Source organism: Gavialis gangeticus, unplaced genomic scaffold (assembly GCF_001723915.1).
Source record: "Gavialis gangeticus isolate Ggan-Ray unplaced genomic scaffold, GavGan_comp1, whole genome shotgun sequence".
Lineage (NCBI taxonomy): Eukaryota > Metazoa > Chordata > Crocodylia > Gavialidae > Gavialis > Gavialis gangeticus.
In genome coordinates this window covers 73,522,493-73,543,848 of record NW_017729033.1, presented here as the reverse complement: position 1 = coordinate 73,543,848, position 21,356 = coordinate 73,522,493, and the positions used below count along the sequence as shown (strand labels likewise).

The following is a 21,356-nucleotide window of genomic DNA, read 5'->3' as shown; positions in this document are numbered from 1 at the left end:
TTCAGGATGGGAAGAAATAAACAGCAGAGCCGATCCAAGCAGGGTGCGGGGCCCGTGGCAAATCAGCCCATGCAGGGCTCTGCACCCACTCCAATCCCACGTGCCTCAGACCCAAAGAAGCTGCCGCTGCCATCAGCACTGGCAGCATCAGTGGTAGGGGAGGGGGGAGAGGTAGCGAGCGGCTGGATGCAAAGCCAGTGGCACGGAATCACCACAGCTGCTCCGCCCAGCTCCACGGAGCCCCCAAAGTGTGGGGCCCAGGGCAGTCACCCCAATTCACACCCCCTAAGGGTGGCCCTGCCCCCAGGGATTTGTGTTGGGACCAGTGCTGTTTAATATATTCATAAATCTAGAAAAGGGTAGCAAGGTGGCCAAATTTGCAGATGACACAAAGTTATTCAGAATGGAAAAGAATAAGGTAGACTTCTGTAGTTCCTCAGAGGAGCTGGCACTACTGAGCAAATGGGCAACTAAACAGCAGATGAAATTCAATGTGGATAAGTATAAAGTGATGCATGTGGGCAAAAATAACTCATAGTGTAGTAAGTCCACTGTGATGGGCTCTATATTAGCTGTTACTACACAGGAAAGATCTAGGAGTCATTGTGGACAGTTTGTGAAAAACATCAGCTCAGTGCTCAGCAGCCATCAAAGAGGCAAACACAATGTTATGGATTAAGAAGGGAATTGTAAACAAACCTGAAAGTATCATTATGCCCCTTTACAAATCCATAGTGTATTCACACCTTTGATATGGTACCCAGTTCTGGTCCTCACACCTCAAAAAGTATATAGAAGAACTTGAGAAGGTACAGAGAAGGGCAACAAGGATGATTAATGGTTTGGAGGGGTTTCCATGTGAAGAGAGACTGAGGCTAGGTCTATTCAGTTTAGAAGAGATGCTTGAGGAGGGGAAATGATAAGCGTTTACGAAATACTAAATGGCAAAGAGAAAGTAAAAAGGGATTTATTATTTACTCTCACACAAACTAGGGGTCACATAATGAAATCAGGTAGTAAATTTTAAACTAACAAAAGGAAGGTCTTTTTCACACAGTGTATAATTACAGCATATAATACATTGCCATCAGCTGTGGAAGCCAGATTCAAAAAGGGATTGGACAAATTCTTTGAGCAAAGGGGTATCAGTAGCAATGGAGCACAGAAGTTAGGCTAAATATCCTCTGAATCAGAACTTCCTGTACTTTATATGTTGGAGGCTGCAAGTGGGAGAGGAACAGGGGGAAAATACTGGTTTATAACCCTGTTCACTATCCCTTTCATCATCCACTCTGCCACTGTGTCACATGATACTGGGCAACATGGGCCTACGGTCTGACCCAGTAAATGGCAGTTCTTGTGCAGTTGTGGTTTGCATAGATTTTGTAAGGAGTTGGTATGTTAGGCATACCTTGAGCAGGCCTATCAGGTCAGCCCATCAAGAGTTTTAGGCAAAGGACCGAGGCTAAGCTAGCCATTGAGCTGTAAGTCCTTTCCAGCTGGGTCAGTTCTGGGCATGTACAATGGTGCAACTTCAGGTTCCCAAGGAACCTAGTCAAACAGTGATGTGGCTCTCTAGTTTAGGCCTCTCTCAGGTTCAGCAGCACCTAATTGAGGGTTTTTAGGATTCAAATTTTGATTTAGCTGCCTAGATTCCAAGTCAGTTATATGTTAGGTGCCTGTGTCTGCTACCGGCTCTCTTCCTAAATCTGTTCATGTTAAAAGTGAAAAGGATTTTTCTGTAGCTGCCAGCCTATCCAACTGAACCTGGGATCTGACAGATAAGGTGGGTTTCTTCTGGCTGAAATAACAAATGTGCTGTAAGAAAAGCAAAGTTTACAGTTCTTTTGATGCATGAGGAAGAAAACAATCTTGTTCACTTTCCCAGAGTTTTGCCAAACCAGAATTCAATTTTCAGTTGTTAAAATAATCCTAAATCTTTCACCATACCTGTCACAGAAGTAGGAAGGGTGTTGGATTTTTTCAGCTGCTCTCTGCGTTCTAGCCGTGACACACCAGTCTCAATTTTCTTCTCCCCTTCCTGAGGTGTGGATTTCTGCAGTGCATTTGTTCTGATGCTATTGCTGCTTTTATTATCTGACAGATTGCTGATACCAGCCTAGAATGGAAAAGGACAACGGTTAAATTAGAATCAATCCATTATGTTGCCTTATATACATGACAGGAAATATGTTAGACCTGAAGCTACCTGCCTGTTTGTTTGACCTTTGAAAAATCTTGCTACATATAATCCTTTTTTGGTTGCACAGACCAGAATGGCTTTAAAGCCAAAATCTTCTCTTAGAAGGAAGAAGGGTTCTCACGGGCTTTCCTAGGGATTTGTCATATATCTATTGGGCCTTAGCAACAGCCATTCCCCAAATTAGCACACACATTTTATAAGAACCAATGCCACAAAACTTGAGTGAAATTTATGGAGTCCTACAGTTTAAATTGAAATCCAAGTAAACTGCTCTGAACACTTGCACATTTTGCACTTGAAATCTATTTGTAAAATTCCTGTTTTGCAAAACAAAACCCCCAAATTTCTTCCAAGTTTTTTCCTATCAAACTGAACCTGGGATCTAAACTCATTAGAATCTTACAAGCTGAGCAGAGATTCAATTATATAAAACAACGTTAGAGAAATAACACCTGAGTTTCTATTTAAGGTTTTTAAAGATTCTGTATCAGTTTACATTTTCTTTAGCAAGCTTCTCAGCCTGCTTTGCCTCTCTCGCTTGTCTCCTCTCCTCTCTGGTAGCTTGCTGCTCACGAAATCCCTTTTGCTTCTGTAGTGCCAATGTAATCCAAAGCGGCTGTGCAGTTTCAACCTTTTCCATCAGTTTGGAGCCATCTAAGGAGTGCCTGCTCTGGAGAACTGGCTTTTCTGTAAGAATAAATATAAAAGGGTTAGATGAGTGGGATATAAAAGATGTTTATTTTGCATTAGCCAGGATATTAAAATCCGTCTCTGAACACTGAAAACATTAATGTATTGACCCCTGTGTCCTTCACAGCTTTTCAAGCACACCATGCCACATTGTTGAAGCAGTTTTTTTTTACTCTGTATAACAAACATAAGAAACAAACAATATAACTTAACAAGCATGCTAACATTATACATAGCTGTCCAGTGTTATTACTGGTGTATCACTTCAGTGGGCTTATCCCAAGCCACTCTAATGAGTTTATTCCAAGCCTTATCCTAATTTCACATATATGGATGCAATTACTCTCTTAGGTCCATTTGTTGGGGGTATCCCACATGCCTAGTTCTCCTGTCCTCTGCAGAAATAGGTTCCAGCCACTGGATGTTCCTGTTTCCTGTTCTTTTTGCCATGTCATTTTTTGCTTCTACCTATTGCTCCCTTTAGACCAGGAGTATCTAGGCACTGCACAGGAAAGGGCTGGACTGGCAATCTATCATAAATACAACTTCTAAAAAATGGGACTACCAAGTGACAGACCACAAAGAGACTTGAGGTCACAACATGGTCCAGAGAGTTCCATCTGAGAGGCTTTGAAATGTAAATCAGATACTGGAAACTAGTGTCTGCAGGCTGCACTTCTAGATTAAAGAAAAAGATAGCGACTGGTCCTGCACAACTCTGTGGGGCAGATTTGGACACCCTAATTTTTGTCCTTTTTGGAAAACGGGGCATGGATTTTGCACTGTATGTTTGCTTCTCAACCTGCATTGACCTCTGTGTTGACACAGCTGGACTGCTTTCAATATTGTGCCTCACCCTTTTAAACCTAACTTGGTTATCTCTGTGCTAACACACAAATTGCAGTACAGGCACGCCCACTGTCTCATTTCCAGAGATGGATCTAGAGTTTACACTGCTTAGAACTGCACTGATTTCCAACCCACAGCATGGCTGCAGCTATCCTCAGGTTCTTTACAATTAACATTGATGGCATTTAAGTATCAGCAGTTATTTTCTCATATGGTTATTATTCATATTGAAGGGGTATTATTAAGTATAATCAGAGAAAAGTAGGCCTGGAGTTTTAGGCTGGACAACCCTGACTAAACCAGGGTTGATCCTGCCTTAAGGAGGGGGTTGAACGAGATGTCCTTCCATGGTCTCTTCCAACCGTACTTTTCTATGGTTCTACAACTCTTCAATATAAACAATAATCATTGTTTAAAGTCTGAACGTCTTGATAGTTCAGAGGTGAAGTTCCAGTACAGATTGGATTCTGCCTTTCCTACCCCACAACTCTGAGGGATCTTACACAGTGGCCATATCTACATGAGACATTTACTGTGAAGCTGCCTAATTAGGTCTCCAGGAAAGTCTCTGCATCTGCACATGCGGTGCTATTAGGCCACAACAAACTAATTAACTCCATCATAGATTAGTACTTGTAAATACAAGTACTGTCCTATGGTGGTGTTCTTTGGAGCACAGCAATGCACGTGTAGATGCTGATGGAGCTGGCCAGGGCATGAGGATGGTTCAGTGCAGGGGCTGCCTGCTGACAAGCCCTGACCAGGAGCACCCTTGTGCCCCAGCCAGCCCCTCCACAGCATGTTGAGCCAGGTCAGGGCAGCCTCAGGTTGGCAGGCTTGCCCCCAGGGCCCACTGCTAGCCAGGGCTGCTCCAATCTGGCTCAATGCGCTATAGTCCCAGGCACACACGTAAACACAGTGGAGTTTATTGCCATGTATTAATTCCATGTTTAGATGCTCCCAGTGACAATCTCCATTTAACTTCCTCCTCGCCACTACCGAAATGTGTATGAATTTGTATCTGCAAGGTTCAGATCCTCCTGCACAGAGCCAATACAGCCATTAGAGAGCAACAAGGAATCTGACTAGACCCCCTGGACCAGTGAACGTGGCCAAGGAGCCATTCCACTGTGCTACTGCAGGGCTCTATAACACAGTAAGCCTCTTACAGTCACCTACACTGGCTTTCGGTCCAGTGATCTACTAGATATAGGACACCAAAACAGAGAGCTTAGACTTCAATAATTTAATAGGAACTGTGCAGTGCACAAAAAACAACACATCCCAAGGGGAATATGAAGTAAGTATGGCTCCCTTGTGCTTTCTTCCATGATACTTTAAGCACCCCATCATTGGCCTATAGAGACAGATCCAAGGTGGGGTCTGCTGGTGCACTTACTTTGATTCCACCTCCACCCAAAGTTTAAAACCAACTGCCTAGCAGTGGCAGCAACAATCCTAGTCAGGCAGTGCCAAAGGAGTCAACTGACGTCATGTCTCATTATAATTAGAGACCCATCTAAACTGGGGAGAGACAAAGGGTCTTTTGTGGCCTGCTCAGCACGCAGAGCCACTTTTGTGGGCATTTCCCAGTGGCCCTGCCCCTCACTGCTGATTAACAAAGAGGGCTGCCCTTAGTGTGGCCACTGCCCCTCGCCACTGATTGACTCAGAGGGATGCCCTTCATGTGGCCCCACCCCCCACTGCTGATTGGTGAGGAGGCCCTGGCAAGGGAGGAAACATGAGAGGGCAGCTGCCATCTTGGCTGCTCCCCTTCATGCTGCTCTGCCAGCGGTGTCTTCCCCTACCCAGCAGGCTGTGAGGCCAGGCAACAGTGGCCATGAGGAGCACTGCCTCCCACTGGGGAGCCAACATTTTATTTTCAGTAAGTTTTGGGGTGATTCCATGGGAAATTGTGGCAAATGCCATTTTTTGTGGCAATTGTGGAAATTGCCATTTTTCACAGTATCCACAAAAACTGCCAAAGCGCAATTTAAGCAGGTCCCTAATTTTAATCTACAGGCTTCCTTCACCAACCACAGTTTTGCCAGCCATGGGTTTGAGTACGTATGCTTAATATTCTGTATACCATTTTGGCTACCACAGTATAGCGTTTTGAGTAACCACAGCTTTCTGTGGCCGCACATCAGTCTGCCACCTGCCATTTTCCCCATAGGCCTTTTACCACGGTTTTGCCGACCATGGGAACTTTCAGGAACCTAACCCCAGTGGTTGGCAAGGGAAACCTGTACCCTGATCCCTTCTAAAATCTTCATTCCAGAGGTGTTAACAACCCTCTCCTTTTTAATGGTCAAGCTAGCCTTTGTTCTGCAGTTCTCCTACCTGTTAGCTGCTCCTTGTATTGAAGTTCCTATTTCACAGCCCTGCAGATTGTTTTAAACTCATTCCAATTAAGTTGTATTTGTTTTTGCTTCAATACAGCCCTAGGCCCCTAGCATATTTGTAAAGCTTCTAGTTTATTTTTAACTGGCAAAAAAAAAGTTATTTTATATGTGATGACATCTTACCATCTGCACCCTGCCTTTTCAAACTTCTAGATCCACCCAGGTCTGCCTACCCCACATTCCACAACCATTTCCTCAGAATACACTTCCTGGGGCAGCCAGGACTGGATTTCTAGATTACCACAACCTGACATGCAACTGTGTCACTTTTTATTCATGTGTGATCTGTTTTGTTTCTGCATGAACTAGTTAGTAAGCTTGTTGAGATTAGAATTCCCCTTATTTGTATAGCATCAATGCTGCTGGCACTCAGTGAATAACAGACTGAACAAGGATTCATACTTATCTGCATTTAAGGCCAAAGCAAAGCAAGCATAAGCCATCCTAAGCCAGCACTAAGGCCAAACTGCTGTGTCCAGACCTCCTACCCCTCACTCTGAAAACACAGTTGATAGATATAACAAGTTCTTTTCACACTGCATACCTTTTTTTAATGGTTCAGGCTTTTTGTCAGCTTTCTCTCTCCACGGAATACTGATAGATGGGAAAAATGATTTCTTTTCTCTGGTTTCTTCCTCGTTTTTGTTTTCGATTGGAGCTGGTGGGAGCATGTTGTTCCCTTTACTGTCATCCTTTTTCCAGCTGAGGTCCAATTCAGGCTTAGCTACTCTCTGCCCAAAGGTGTCAGGTAAGTTTGATCTGTTCATCTTAGCAAGAGGAGAGGATGGTGGGGTCTGGTTGGTCGGCTTCGGGGCTAAAGCAGGTTTTTGTAGAGCTGGTGATTTACACACAGGTTTCTCAGGACCAGACAGAGAAATCTGGCTGCTGGCTGGTGTGGACAGTGGAACACCTGCTGTGGGTGAGTTCTCCATAACACTGTTTGAAGAGTCTTTTAAAACAGTAGCAGCAGCATCCCCCCTGACCAAACTAGGGGCCGGGCTCTTATTTAGAGCAGTAATACTGCTTTCTTTTTCAGTTTCGGCTGTAACTAGGGGGACAGGGACACCATCAAAGCTATCTCCTGCACTGTATCTTTTCTTTTTCCTTTGCTCCATCTGTTGATCATAGTGGAAACGCAGAGAGTAATTTGTTCTCCTTAACTTTATACCAAATGGAGAAACATTTTCTTCAGCATTTGGTCCTGCTTTATCCAATTTTCTTGTAGCATTATTCTGCTGACTTTCCAAAGCAGCTGAAGACTCTGACTGTGGCGCTTCTCTGCCTGGAGAATGAGGGACACTTGGAACAAGGAAAGATGGAAGATCTTTGGCAAACTTACAGCCTTCAGTGTTGTCTGTCACTTCAGTTTTCTCCCGAAATACTTCCGGTGCATTATTTGTCCAAGCAGGGACTGCAGCATTAACAGCCACATTTTCATTTGACTCACTAGATAAACCTACTGTTTTCCCCACATTCTCTAGTTCAGCACCTTGTGTGCCACTTATATTCTCTGCCTCTGCACTGCCTTTTGAACTGTCTGAAAATTTCTGCCATGCTGGTGTTATAGAAAATTTTGCATTTGCAGATAGGGTTTTCCTTAAGTTACCGTGGGAACCACCTCCTCCTCTAGCTGTCCAATCATCACTGTGCCGACAGGCACTTACTCGGTCTCTCTCATTTACCTTGTTTTCTGCAGTCTTTAAGATTCGAGACCTAATAGAAGCCAATTCAGCCAATATGGCCTGATTGTTCAGTGTCTCTTGTGTGTGCTTCAATTTACTGCTAGATGTAGTTTTCTGGATATTTTCTAGTGGGGGAATAGTCATAGTTTTTCTTTCTTCTGTCAAGCCAAGTAAAGATTTACAAGCTGTATCTTTGATCTGATTCAGGTTTACTGCAGTGCCACAAAGCTGTGCTCCAGTCACCAAGATAGCTGTGTGGGGGACACACACTGAGGATGGGAGTGCATGACAGCCTTTGCTAATTTTGTGGGCCCTGGACTCTTTGATGGCAGAAGGAAGTGTTGCCTCTCTGGCAGGAGTGACTGGGCTCAGATTCACTTTGTGAAATAGGATCTGTTTCTCACCTGATGACACTTGAAATGTGAATGGTCTAGACATAGTTTGCCTTTCATCTACTTCCTGCCATCTTATTTCTTCCCCTATTCTCTCCTGCTCCTTAGCTTCAGCTTCTCTCTTTTGTTTCTCTGCAAAAGTTTCCTCCACTGGTTTCTTCAGCTCTAGCTGTTTTGTTTTTTGTCTTGAGTCTTCTTGAAGCTGTTTCTCCATAGGCTGCCTACTAGCATCCCCAGAATGCAAATCATCATTCTTCTGTCTTGAGGATTTCTGCAGTCCTTTTTGCTTTTCCAGAAGCAGTTGTCCTTCTATGTGTGTTCTTCTATTCTCTTTTAGTTGTTCTTGAATTTGTTCCTCTTGCCTCTTCTTAAATTCCCCATGTTGTATTCCCTCATCATTCCTGAAGTGCATTTGCTCTGCAGACTCATGCTTTTTTTGTTGTTTTTGTCCCTTATGCTTCTCCAGCACTTGATGGCTTTGTTCTGCCTGTGTCTTCTTTTCCTTCTCCTGAAGCTGCTTTTGTTCTTCCAATCTTTTATGCTGCTCCAGCCTTGAAGTTTCTTCCTCCTGCTTCAGTTTCTCTTCAACTTCCAGATACATTTTCTCGTCTAGATTATGTCGTCTCTGTTCTTCATGTCTTTTCCACTCCATCAATCCTTGCAAGGTTTGTTCCTCCTGCTGCTTCTTTTCTTCTTCCTGATGTTGCTTTTCAATCTCACGCCTTTGTTCTTGTCTTTTCTGCTCCTCCAGTTCCTGCTGCCTCTGTTTTTCCAGTCTCTTCTGCTCCTCCAGTTCCTGCTGCCTCCGGTCTTCCTCAAGTCTCTTCTGTTCTTCCAGTCTCTTTTGCTCCTCCAGTTCTTGTTGCCTCCATTCTTCCTCAAGTTTCCTCTGTTCTTCCAGTCTTTTTTGCTCTTCCAGGTCCTGTTGCCTCTGTTCCTCCTCAAATTTTTTCTGCTCTTCCAGTCTCTTCTGCTCCTCCAGTTCTTGTTGCCTCCGTTCTTCCTCAAGTCTCTTCTGTTCTTCCAGTCTCTTTTGCTCCTCTAGTTCTTGTTGCCTCCGTTCTTCCTCAAGTCTCTTCTGTTCTTCCAGTCTCTTTTGCTCCTCTAGTTCTTGTTGCCTCCGTTCTTCCTCAAGTCTCTTCTGTTCTTCCAGTCTCTTTTGCTCCTCTAGTTCTTGTTGCCTCCGTTCTTCCTCAAGTCTCTTCTGTTCTTCCAGTCTCTTTTGCTCCTCTAGTTCTTGTTGCCTACGTTCTTCCTCAAGTTTTTTCTCCTCTTCCCAGCGCCTCTGCTCCTCCATTTTCAAATGTTTCTCCTCTTCAAGGAGACGTTGCTTTCTCTCTTCCTTATGCCTTCTTTGCTCTTCTCTTTGCATCTCCTCAATTTCTTGGTGCTTCTCTTCTAGATGTTTTGTTTCCTCTGTTTCTACTACTTGTTTTTTCTTATCAGCCTCAAGAATCCTCAAATGATCTTCATGCTTTCTTTTCCCATCTGCTAAATTAGGCTGCTTTTGCTCCACTCTGTCCTGGGTTGACTTGTTTGCTATAATGTGTCCATTGTGATCTGGATTTCTTTCCACATACTGCGGGGTTCCTGGACTTTCTTGCTCATACTCTGGTACTGCTACACTTTGCGACTCCTAATGTTGAGAAACAAAAACAAAGTTTCTTAAAATTGGTTATTGTTCCCTTTCTTCATTGGAAAGAATGGAAAGCTGACCTGTTCATTTTTAATGATCAGTATAGAATAAATACAGAAGTTGGTTTCTGTATCCTCTCTCAGAAAGTTACATTTTGCTACATCTGAGAAAAGTCAGTACATGTTAATTTGTGGGCATAGTGTCACAAACTAAGACATATTAGAGTAACTGAATAATCTGTCAGTTATTCTTTCACAAGTTTACAGGAATAATGTTTTGTAAAAGAAAAAATAACATAGCCACAATAACACTATAGTGCTAAATAATGAATCACTGTATAATGCATGTAAACCAACGCTGATCAAATTCTGATCAATCAAGATCTACAGTAAACATCTTGATAGAAGCTTGGGGGGGTAAAACTGATTTGTGTTAAAATGGGGTAGAAAGTGTCTTTTCATGGGTCTAAGGCTTAGCACTCAAGCCAAAACAGCTAAGAAGCTTGGTGAAATTATTGCTGAATATTGCATGCTGGAAAATGTAGTCTCCCCAAATAACAAGAAAGCTTCCACCATTCTAGCTGCACTTAATCACAGCCCCATCCTGCTGTGAACATAATTGTACAATGTCACATTTCTACTTCCAGCACTGTGCTGAATTTAGCTACTTTGTGAACCATGAGTTCATTATACTAAGGCTCAGAAATATTAAGCATCTGTTCAAAATCATTGTCTTTGTCAATGCTGTCTCTGTAGAGCTAACTGTTTCCACAGAGACATCACACAGCCCCATAGGCAGCAACTGTGCAGTGCTGGAACAGAAAGGGGAAGAACACTAAAGGAAGGTTGCCAGTCTAACCAGATTAGGTAAATTGTGCTTGGTCAAGGCTCCCTGAAGATAGCTCCAGTCCGTGAATCTGGGAGCTTCCTAAAACTGTAGGAAATCATAGAATTATAGACAATTAGGATTGGAAAGGACCTCAGGAGGTCATCTAGTCCAACACCCTGCTCAAAGCACCATCCACAACTATATAATCCCAGCCAAGGCTTTGGCTAGCCGGATCTTAAAAACCTCTGAGGGTGGAGATTCCATAGCCTCTCTGGGCAACCTGTTCCAGTGCTTTATTACCTTCTTAGTTAGAAAGAATTTCCTAATATCCAACCTAAACCTCCGTTGCTGTAACTTGAGACCATTGCTCCTTGTTCTGTTATCCACTACCATTAAAAACAGTCTAGCACCAGCCTCTTTGGAACCACCCTTCAGGCAGCTGAAGGCTGGTATTAAATCTCACCTTAGTCTCAAGTTAAATAAGCCCAGTTCTAGGACTGTGCAAAACAGCACCATTTAGTTGGTGGCTGACGTTTTGACAGGACAGTGTTTTGCTTTGAGTTTCATTTTGTTTTGAAACCACTGTTCCGTTTCATTTAGTTGAAACTGTTTCACTGTTTTGATGCTGTTTCAACATTTTGCCCATAGACTATAATAGGGAAGCACAAAACTGCCTATAGCTTAGTCATTTCTTGTCTGATTTGGATGAATCTTGCAGGGATGGTAGCCCTTTGTGAGGCCATGAAGCCTGCTAGCTTTCAAAGAGATAGGTGCAGGGGTTTCTGGGAAACTGCACCTCAGGCTGCTGACTAGCAAAACTTGTGACATGAATGATACTGTGTGTGTGTTAAGGCACACCCCCACTGGCACTGGGGCCTCTACATGACACAGTAGTGTGCCCCAATGAGGTCTCTTCCCCTACCAAAAAGCCAAAGATCAGTTGAATCAGGCCAAAAAGCCTGATTCAACTTCAGGCTTTTTGGCTGCCCTCCTCCCATTACATAGCCACCCTGTCCCTCCCTGTGAGGTCAAAGGGTAGTGAGATGGGAGGCTGAACTGACTGTGGCCCAGAATATGCCACACAGTGCAGTACAGTGAAAAATTCAAATGTGAACAAGGCCAGGGCCATTTCTTGCCTTTATCTGGCAATCTGTAACTGAACTGCTCTATACTCAGAATCCATACAGCCTCAGCATGGTCCACCACTTTACATGACAACAGGTATAAAATAACTTTATGAGCACTAGCACAGTAGCACCAGCAGCATCTCAGGCAGCCAAACTGTGACAGAGCCTTTCTTTCCTCTCTGGCAGAAGCTTCTTCAGCAGCTGCCAGAGAACTCTCCCTACCAGCCCCAGCCCCAGCCTCATCCCTGGGGCTAAGATGTGCCCAGAGCCCTGCATCCTTCTGGTCAGGTGCTAGGGGTGTTGATCTAAGGACGTGGCACTGGTAGACAAGGTCAGTTTGACCTTTGGGTCAATCTAATCGGTATCTTTTAGCAGACTAACTGAATAGTTAGAGAAATGTATCTTAGCAAGCTTTTGGGTTGAAAAACCCGTCATCAGGCTGAGAAAGCACCTGCAGTTGGTGTGTGTGCTGTTCCTGGCTGGCATGCACTGCAGGCAAGAAAGCCAGTCAGTGAAAATGGAAATGGAGGTGTCAAGGGGTGAGGGACAGGCTGGGGGGCCAGAGGGGCAAGGGGATGTAGCAGCACAGGTAAAAGTGGAGATATATCTGGGGAGTTAGATGTCTGTAGTGTGTCAGAAATCAAATGTCTATATTGAGTCCATGACTTTCTGTACCTACTACCTAGGAGGTTGATGAAGTGAAGTTCATAGGCTCGTCTGTGAAAAGCGGTTTGTAAATTCAAACAAGCACTGAACCCTGCTAACCTCATCACCAGAAGCCAACTTCCTACAGCTCAAAACACACTGAATGGATCCAGGCCATGCCATGACAAGACACGCAAAACCTGCCAACAATATCTCCAGTAGGGAGATATCTTCACAATACAGTACATACCTCCATCAGGGCACATAGTGCGCTGATGGAAAATATGTGGAGACACCGAGCAATAACTGTGCACCAGAATGAGTGCGCACAGAAAATCTATCAAAGACAAGAACACCACCTGTCTCCAGTCTCTCAGGCCTGATTCTCAAAGGGAATTTACAAACCACTTTTCACAGATGAGCCTATAAACTTACTTGTTAGCTGACTGCACACCTTGAGAAACAGTTTTCCTACTCTTCACCAAAAGCCTTTTAAAGAGTAAATGTGTTTTAAACAGGGGAGAAATATTCTGTAGGCACACTACAACCTGCCAGACATCTGACTCCCCAGGTACCTCTCCACTTTTACCTGTGCTGCTACAGCCCCCTTCCCCCCCAACCTCAGCCTGTCCCTCACCTCCTGACACCTCCATTTCCATTTCACTGACTGGCTTTTGTGCCTGCATTGCATACCAGCCTCTGGCTTCTTTACTATTCCTTCCACCCAGGAGCATGCACACACAAAAACTGCAGGTGGTTCCTCAGCCTGACAAAGGGTTTTTCAACCCAAAAGCTGGCATCCCAGGCAGCTAAGCTGAGCTCACCTGGAGCCTCAACTCCACTGCAACCTGGGACTGGAAGGGACCTCAGGGAAGGATCACAGTCATTGGCCAACTACATAGTCGATATAAGAGCAGTCCTTTTCCCCACTTCCCCCTCCGTCTCCTTACTTTCTGTTTCCCTGCAGGCAAGTCCAGCTTGAGTTTCAAAACGTTTCCATTGCCCTCATTTTGTTTTGAGGCTGTTTCAAAGCCCTTAATTTCATTTCAATTTCACTGTTTCGAGCTCAAAATGAGTCAAAACAGCATCAAAACAAAACAGCTGGTGAAATTTCGCACAACCCTATCCAGTTCCCTCAGCCTCTGTCACGTCATGTCTCCTAGCCCCTTAACCATTTTCATTGCCCCCAACTGGACTGTCTCCAATTTGTCCATATCATTTCTGTCGTGGGGGGGCCCAGACTGGACACAGTACTCCAGATGTGGTGTCACCAGTGCTGAATAGAGGGAAAGAATTGCTTTGCTCAATCTGCTGGTAACACTCCTACTGATGCAAGCCAATATTCTGTTAGCCTTCTTCGCAACAAGGGAACACTGCTGGCTTATATTCACCTTATGGTCCAATGTAATCCCCACGTCCTTTTCTGCAGAGCTGCTTTGCCAGTCAAACCTCAGCCTGTACTAGTGGATGGGATTGTTCCATCCTAAGTGCAGGACTTGACACTTGTCTTTATTGAACCTCATGAGATTTCTTTTGGTCCAAAAAATCTGGAACTCACCAACATTTCTGTGCTAGCTGAGAAATATGATGACTGGTACTTAATGAAGGTGGCCATTGTAATTAAATGGAAGGTGGAGGTGGCTTAGTGTTGCTAGTGGGCACTTTCTTTGTTTGGCCACATGTACTCAGTAAACTTGTGCTGCACGGCAGTGGTACCCTCAAGCATCCTGTCCTGCTCCTAGTTGGTTGGTTCCTAACCCGGAAGCACAGCAGTGTCTGTGCAGTGCTTTGGAGACTACTTAGCACTGATGAATTCAAGGGCCAGCTAGCTCGTCCAAGATGCCATGCAGACACAGCTACACTGCTTTTGGTTTAACAGGACTTGAATATGCTGCTGCCTGGCACAATCAGTTTACTGTTAGACAATTACTTTTGTCTCAGCTCCTTCTGGTTCTGTGTATATACTCTTCTGTTGAGACCTTGTACTTAGCTGCAACACCTTTATAACAGGTTTCAAGTCCTTTACTGATTCTTGTTCTTGGCTCCCAGCTTGTGCCTTGCATGCCAGATCCTTGCAGCAATACCAGGTCACCTGGGCTCTAGGCATACAGCTAACTTGGTTTCTGTCCTATGTGGGGAATGCTTCCTCACAGCTCCTGGGATTTTATTGGTTTCGACACAACTCTGCAGCTCCTCAGACAGCAGCCCTACTATTAAGGCTAGTGACAAAAGATACACATAAACTGGTTTAAGTGATTGGAAACTGGTTTAAACTGGTAACACAACAGAAGTTCAGTGAACATAAACCAGTTTCAAAATAGCTGAAACTGGTTTAAGATAAACCTGGTTGAACATAGTATCAAACTTAACTGATTTAGGTCAAACCAGTTATGAAACTTCTGTGCCAGACCCCTTCCTGGTTCAAATTAAATCACAATCCCTCAGCAACCCAAGATGCTTTGCAGTCCTGGGCTGGCTGGACTATAATGTCTGCTCCAGAGAGCAGGGTTGGCCCTGCCCCTCTGCTCCCTTAGCTGGAGCAGTGAGGGCTGACTGGCAAGGGGGTGTGGGTGGGAAACCCAGCTGGGGACCACAGCAGGCCTACCTGGAGGGATAGAGGGGAAACAGTCCTTGCCAGTCTTTCCCCCGCTGGAACAGAGGGGTAGGGGCTTGGGCAGGCAGGCTCAGGCAGAGGGGTGGGAGATGGGTTTAAACCCCCTCCTCCCACCAGCACAGGAACCCAGCCAGGGTCTGCTTGCCAGGGGACTGGCAGGAGACCAGCGGACTCCACCCCCCTCCCACCTCTGGCAGAGGTTGAGGCAAGCAGTTGATAAGGGGAGGGGGCATAATCCCCATCAGCTCCCCCAGGCCATGGGGGAGGGGGAAGAGGCTGGGGAATGAGGGCTGGAGGAACTGGTCCCCTGCCACCCATGAGTAAAAGGCCAGGCCCTGCAGGGCCAGACTGAGAGGTGGGAGGTGTTGGCAAATACCTGGCACAATCATCACATGTATGTGCTGAAGATGCAGGTAAGAGAATAGGAGAGAGTCCCAGACTGCTTGGGCTGGTGTGACCAACGAAAGCAGAGAACTACATTTACATTATAAAGCAGAACCTGTAAAAGGTGGGGGACTGGAATACCTAAGAAGAGACAAAAGACACTGAATGTATGAGAGTCCTGCCAAAGGTGCTGTGGGAGGGTAGGGCAAGCATACTAATGTCAAAGCACCCAAGGGGGACAAGGGGGTGCAAGTGGGCCTGTAAAAACCCAAATAGAGATGAGTCCTGCAGGATCTCTACTCTGACACCTAACACCACCTGCTGATTTCCCAAGAAGGACTTTCTGAATCCCTGGCTGTAAGGAGACACTCTGACCCCAGGATTATGTAAGACTTATGCAAGGCATTCTCTTGTCTTTTTGATTTATTAAATTCCAGTTTAAGCTAGACTAAGCTGTGTGTGCTCTCACTGTGTTTTACTGAGCTGTATCTTAGCTTATGTGAAGGTTTTTGGTTGTTCTTTGTTGTGCGCTTGAGGTTGCAAATTGCTGTGTTCAATACATGCTAACTTCAGAGAAAGGACTATTCTTGTTCAAGTTTTTCTGAATTCAATGCCACTACCTTTTTCCCCACCCACCCCTTCCTCAGTCTGGCAGGGGCTGCTTTCTCCCTGCCTTGAGCAGGGAGCTGAGGGGGAAAGGGTTGCAAAAGCCTGGTAAGCACTGCCCCCCTGCCCTGGCAGATGCAGGCTGAGGTCCCATATGGGCCAGGGATGGTATTTAGACCCCCACCCTCCAACATGCTAGCCCCAAACTGGCACCTGGCCATGTCCCCTCTGCTCAAGCAGGGAGTGGGGAAAAGCCTTGGAGCTTCACTCCCTTCCCTTTGGCACTGGCTGGCAGGCTGGGAAGCATGCTGCAGCACCCACCCCCCCGCCCCGCCCCGGTTTCTGGCCTGAGCCACTGCAGGCATGCGGCTGCATTTCCTGAATCAAAAATGACTCTGTTCATTTGCTTCTCAGTTTAATCTCTCCAGTTTAGACTAGCCTGCAAAGGCTGAACTGATTCAACTTCAGGCTTTTTGGCTGCCCTCCTCCCATTACATAGCCACCCTGTCCCTCCCTGTGAGGTCAAAGGGTAGTGAGATGGGAGGCTGAACTGACTGTGGCCCAGCATATGCCACACAGTGCAGTACAGTGAAAAATTCAAATGTGAACAAGGCCAGGGCCATTTCTTGCCTTTATCTGGCAATCTGTAACTGAACTGCTCTATACTCAAAATCCATAAATGGCCACAGTCTCAGTTGTATTTATTTGAAGTCAAGAGTTGGGATTCTGAAGCCTGGTTTTGTTGGGGTTATGAAGGAACTACAAGTGCCTTGTCCTGGGAGCACCTCTGCGGCTTCAATAATATCAAAGGGAGTGTGGGACAGCCTTAGCCCACTTTCCCTGCCCACAGCACAAATCAACAGAGCTTGGCTGAGTTGGGCAGACGAGTACACTGCACACTTGGTGTGGCTTCTGGAGCTTTCCCAGAAGAATTCAGCTCAGCTTCCACCCCAATGAGCCAGCAAGGCATACTTTGATCCTGATTATACAGCAACATTTTATTCTGTCTTTAAAAAAAGACTGGAATTAACCTCTTCATCACAGAAGTTCTTGGGATGCAGAATTTTAGCTAGGTACGTGGGCAGGACAGGGGAGCTTGTATTACCACTGCCTTTCCTCATCCACCCTCAGCTAATTCCCAGAGTCACTACAAGTGCTGATTTTTCATTTTTTTTTAACTTCAGAAAAATACAGTAAATGCCTAGAGCTAGAATATGATAAGCAACTCAGTTCTCACTATCATTTATAGAATCTGAATTAAGTCATAATCATTTTCATAACACTGTGATCAACAGATGTTGTCATTATCAGACTCTATGGATCTGCAAGAAACTGAGTTTAACTTTCAGGTATTTTTTTCTAAGCAAACACTATTTTTACTCTCTTACAAAACAGTGTAATAAAGAGTAGTTCTAGCAGTAGGCACCCCTTCAAGCCATGTCTATGGCCAGGTCTATAGTACAAAGTTTTGCTAGCCACCTATGTTGCCTAGCGACACAAAAAGATCACATCTTCCTTCATGTAGGTGTACCAGAAAAACTTCCCAATCTGGATGCAGTTATGCTACCAAGAGATGGCTTCTGCCAGCAGGGTGGGAGGGGTGGAGTCTCCTGGTCTCCTGCCGGTCCCCTGCCAAGCAGACCCCAGCTGGGGTCCCATGCTGGTGGGAGAGATTTAAACCTCCCTTCCCTCTGCCTGAGCCTGCCTGCCCACATCCCCACCCACTCTGCTCCAGTGGGGAAAAGTCTGACAGAGACTACCCCCCACCCTTCTGCCCCCACCCCAAGTCAGACCTGGCTGTGGTTCCCAGCTGGGTTTCCCACCTCCCACCCCCTTATCAGCCAGCTCTCACTGCTCTAACTAAGGCAGCAGAAGGGCAAGGCCAACCCTGCTCTCTGGAGCAGACATAACAGCCCAGCCCAGGGCTGCAAAGCATCTTGGGATGCTGGGGGATTGTGATTTAACTTAAACCAGGAAGGACTCTGGACAGAAGTTTCATAAACTGGTTTGATACAACATTCAACCAGGTTTATCGTAAACCGGTTTCAGCCATTTTAAAACTGGTTTATGAACACTCAACTTCTGTTTGGTTACAAGTTTAAACCAGGTTCTGATCACTTAAACTGGTTTATGTGTAACTTCTGTTCCTAGCCTAAATGGCTTTGCAGCCATAGCTGTCCCAGCACAGTTCCAGAAGCAGCAGCTCTATAATGTAGATGAGCCCTAAGTTTTCACTGCAAAATGATACACATTTTACAGGGAGGCTGCCAGATTGAGATAACTTTGCTGACAAAATCTGAGTAGACATCCCAGGTGGGGCATGGAACGTTTACCCCATTTGCCTTGTGCCTTACGTTTAGGCACGTATCCCTGGTGAGACATTTCATTTCACTATCTGATTACCCAAATCAGCTCAGTACCTTTGTTAATCTCCTGTGTTTTCTTGACATCCTCTGTTTTTTTGGCTTCACAGACAGCTTGTGCTTAGCAGCACTGTTATCTAGACGAGCGACTGCCTGGGGGACCGCATCCAAGTTGATTGATTCAATGGTGCCAGAAGAAGAAAGGTGTCTTTTTGGCCGAGACGACTTGACCAGGGTGACCTGTTCATACCATACATGCAAAGTACCTCTCATTAAAAAAAACAGAAAGAAGGCACCTTAGATTCTACAGTGTCCCCCGACCCTCAGGGTACTTTTAAAAATTAATTTCTATGTTTAGGCATTCAGAAGAGTTGTTCATGGAAAAAATGCAAAACCATTTACTATTGGGGGGTGGGGCTTAGATACTGAACATGGAAGTGGCAGCTGTTAAAATACTGTATCCTCTCACACAGCACATGCCCCCAGATAAGATGCACACATAGTTTTTGAAAGGCAGAATGGAGAAAGGAAAGGCTTTTCCACAGTCATGGCATACAGCTAGCTTTTTCATGGAGACATAGTGCTGCAAAATGACTACCACCTTCTCTCTCTCTCTCTCTCTCTCTGCCAGCAAGCAGGAGGGTTGCAGCCCACTGTTAACCTTTTCACAGCCACTCTCAAATTGGCCACAGTGTTTGGCCGCTTATCTTTTATACATGTCCTTTCACGTAGTTCTGCATGAGAAAACAAGGTGAAAGGAAGTTCCTTGTATACTGTCACCTACTCCTCCCACAACCCTCCAATACAAGCCTAGATATAACAGCCCTACATCTGCAGCTTAGTATAACATAGATCAAGTTCCCACATAGCATAAAATACATAGAATATACACCATGAACATGTAATTATGGCCACAGGCATCAGAACATTTCCATTTCCCATTTTAAACCGAGCAACCTCAGCACTGCATTTGTGTGGTTCAGGCAAAATTCTGAATTACTACTATATCTGGTAACTGCAGTGAACCAAATGAGGATTTTATGCAGTGAAAAATTGTTTTTTTTCATTTTTATTAACTTTCCGGAAATAAGTCCATATTTTTATAGAAACCCTCAATGACTGAAGTATTTTCATTCCCAGTGGTTGAATACCCCAGCTAAGATTGACTGACATTGCTTTGTCTTTATACACTACTATTTCATACTGCGTAGACAGGTAAAACAATTAAACGGGTTTAAAAAGATGCATGGGGGAGATATTCAGTTTTTCTGCATTTGTCTTCAACAGCTAATCAACTGGAAACTGTTACATATGTCCATTCTGTCTTACTATAAGGGGCAACTAAACTGCAATAACTTACCCTTTGTTTTATTCAGGAGTAAATTACTACAGTTTAAGTACTGCCTGCTGCAGGGTAGAGCAAGCACGTGAAGCAGTTACCATGGAGATCAGCTTGGCACATAATTTTCTCCAACTTAAATCAGTATGATTGTTTCAACTGTCTATACCTTCAAAGGCATAACTGGTCAGAATTGTGCTTTCTCCCTCCATTCTGTACCTTAGAATCATACAAGGTTAGGGTTGGAAGGGACCTCAGGAGGTCATCTAATCCAGCCTCCTGCTCAAAGCAGGACCAGCCCCAACTAGATCATCCCAGCCAAAGCTTTTGAAAACCTCCAAGGATAGAGATTCCAACACCTCTCTGGGTAACCTGTTCCAGTGTTTTACAATCCTCCTAGTGAGAAAATACTTCCTAATATCTAACCTAAACTTCCCTTGCTGCAACTTGAGACCATTGCTCCTTGGTCTGTCATCTGCCATCACTGAGAACAGTTTAGCTCCACCCTCTTTTGAATCCCTAGGTAGTTGAAGACTGGGTAGTTGAGGGCTGCTATTCAGTCCATTCTCACTCTCCCCTTCTCTAAGCTAAATAAACCCAGTTCCCTTAGTCTTTCCTCATAGGTCATGCCCCCTTCCTCTGAGCAGCTCTAGCTCCAGCACTGACAGCTGTGAAGGCAGAGCAGTGACAGCAGTGCATGGTGCTCAAGTAATGACAAGTGTTTTTCTGCCAATGGGGGAGATGCTACCTCATTTTTTGCTGCCAACACACATGAAGAGGCCAAATCATCAGTTTTTGGCAACCAAAGAAAAGGAGGCAACGCATCCAAGCAGCCAACCTCTGTTTAGAGCTACATTCTCTGGCATGCCTACATCTCCCAGAATGCCTTTCACAAAAGCCTGTCACCCACACACATTCCTGGACTGCTACTTTCTGCTCTCCCCACAACCATAGCCACAGTCACTGCAAGGAAAGTGTATAGGAAGTGGGAGCTATAACACTAAGGCACTCCCCTAGCTCCATTTTAACAATCTTTGTCCCTTAGGCAGCATCCAGGGTTCATGCACTGCTTGTCCACACATTCTTATATTACTGCATACTTTGCACTCAATTGGCACGCAAGTCAACAAGTCTAAGCTTGCCTTAGGTATCAAAAAAGGTCACATGTCCACCTAATCCTAGAGCCCCTTTGGGGTGGCATGTCTAATGCACACCAGATGCTGTAGCCAACAGCTCCTATTTGAGTGCTGTGACTAGTATAACACGTGGCTGCCTTTGATACAAAAATCAAATAAAAAGTCCTTTTTCAAATATATAGGGAGGATGAAGAAGGCACTGGGAAACGTGGGGCCCCTGCAAGATACGCTGCGCAATCTGGTGGTTGCACCAGAGGAGAAAGCAGACCTCTTTAACCAATTCTTCACCTCCGTTTTCTTGTCCAGGACTTCCCCACCGTGATGCAAGATGGACTCGAGGGGAATGCCTCCAGACCTCAGGCTGGGGAGGACCGGGTTAGACAGCTTCTGGAGGGGCTGGACGTGTTCAAATCAGCGGGTCCAGATGCTCTCCACCCCAGGGTGTTGAGGGAGCTAG

At 45.1% G+C, this 21,356-nt stretch overlaps 2 protein-coding genes across 5 annotated transcripts in view; one reads left to right on the top strand and one right to left on the bottom strand.

The window, feature by feature from the left end:
• Nucleotides 1-21,356, bottom strand: part of KIAA1211 (KIAA1211 ortholog) — a 102,982-nt gene that overhangs the window by 7,102 nt on the left and 74,524 nt on the right. For 2 of the 3 annotated variants that reach the window (XM_019526033.1, XM_019526032.1), the window contains 4 exons: nt 18,482-18,664; nt 6,692-9,857; nt 2,700-2,890; nt 1,951-2,119 (listed from right to left, as the gene is read on the bottom strand). In XM_019526033.1, coding sequence (XP_019381578.1) covers nt 1,951-2,119; nt 2,700-2,890; nt 6,692-9,857; nt 18,482-18,664 — 3,709 coding nt within the window. The remainder of the gene's footprint in view (nt 1-1,950; nt 2,120-2,699; nt 2,891-6,691; nt 9,858-18,481; nt 18,665-21,356) is intronic. The other variant, XM_019526031.1, reaches the window with a different exon arrangement.
• AASDH (aminoadipate-semialdehyde dehydrogenase) overlaps nt 1-21,356 on the top strand; it is a 139,865-nt gene that overhangs the window by 44,249 nt on the left and 74,260 nt on the right. The gene's annotated exons all lie outside the window — the stretch shown is intronic.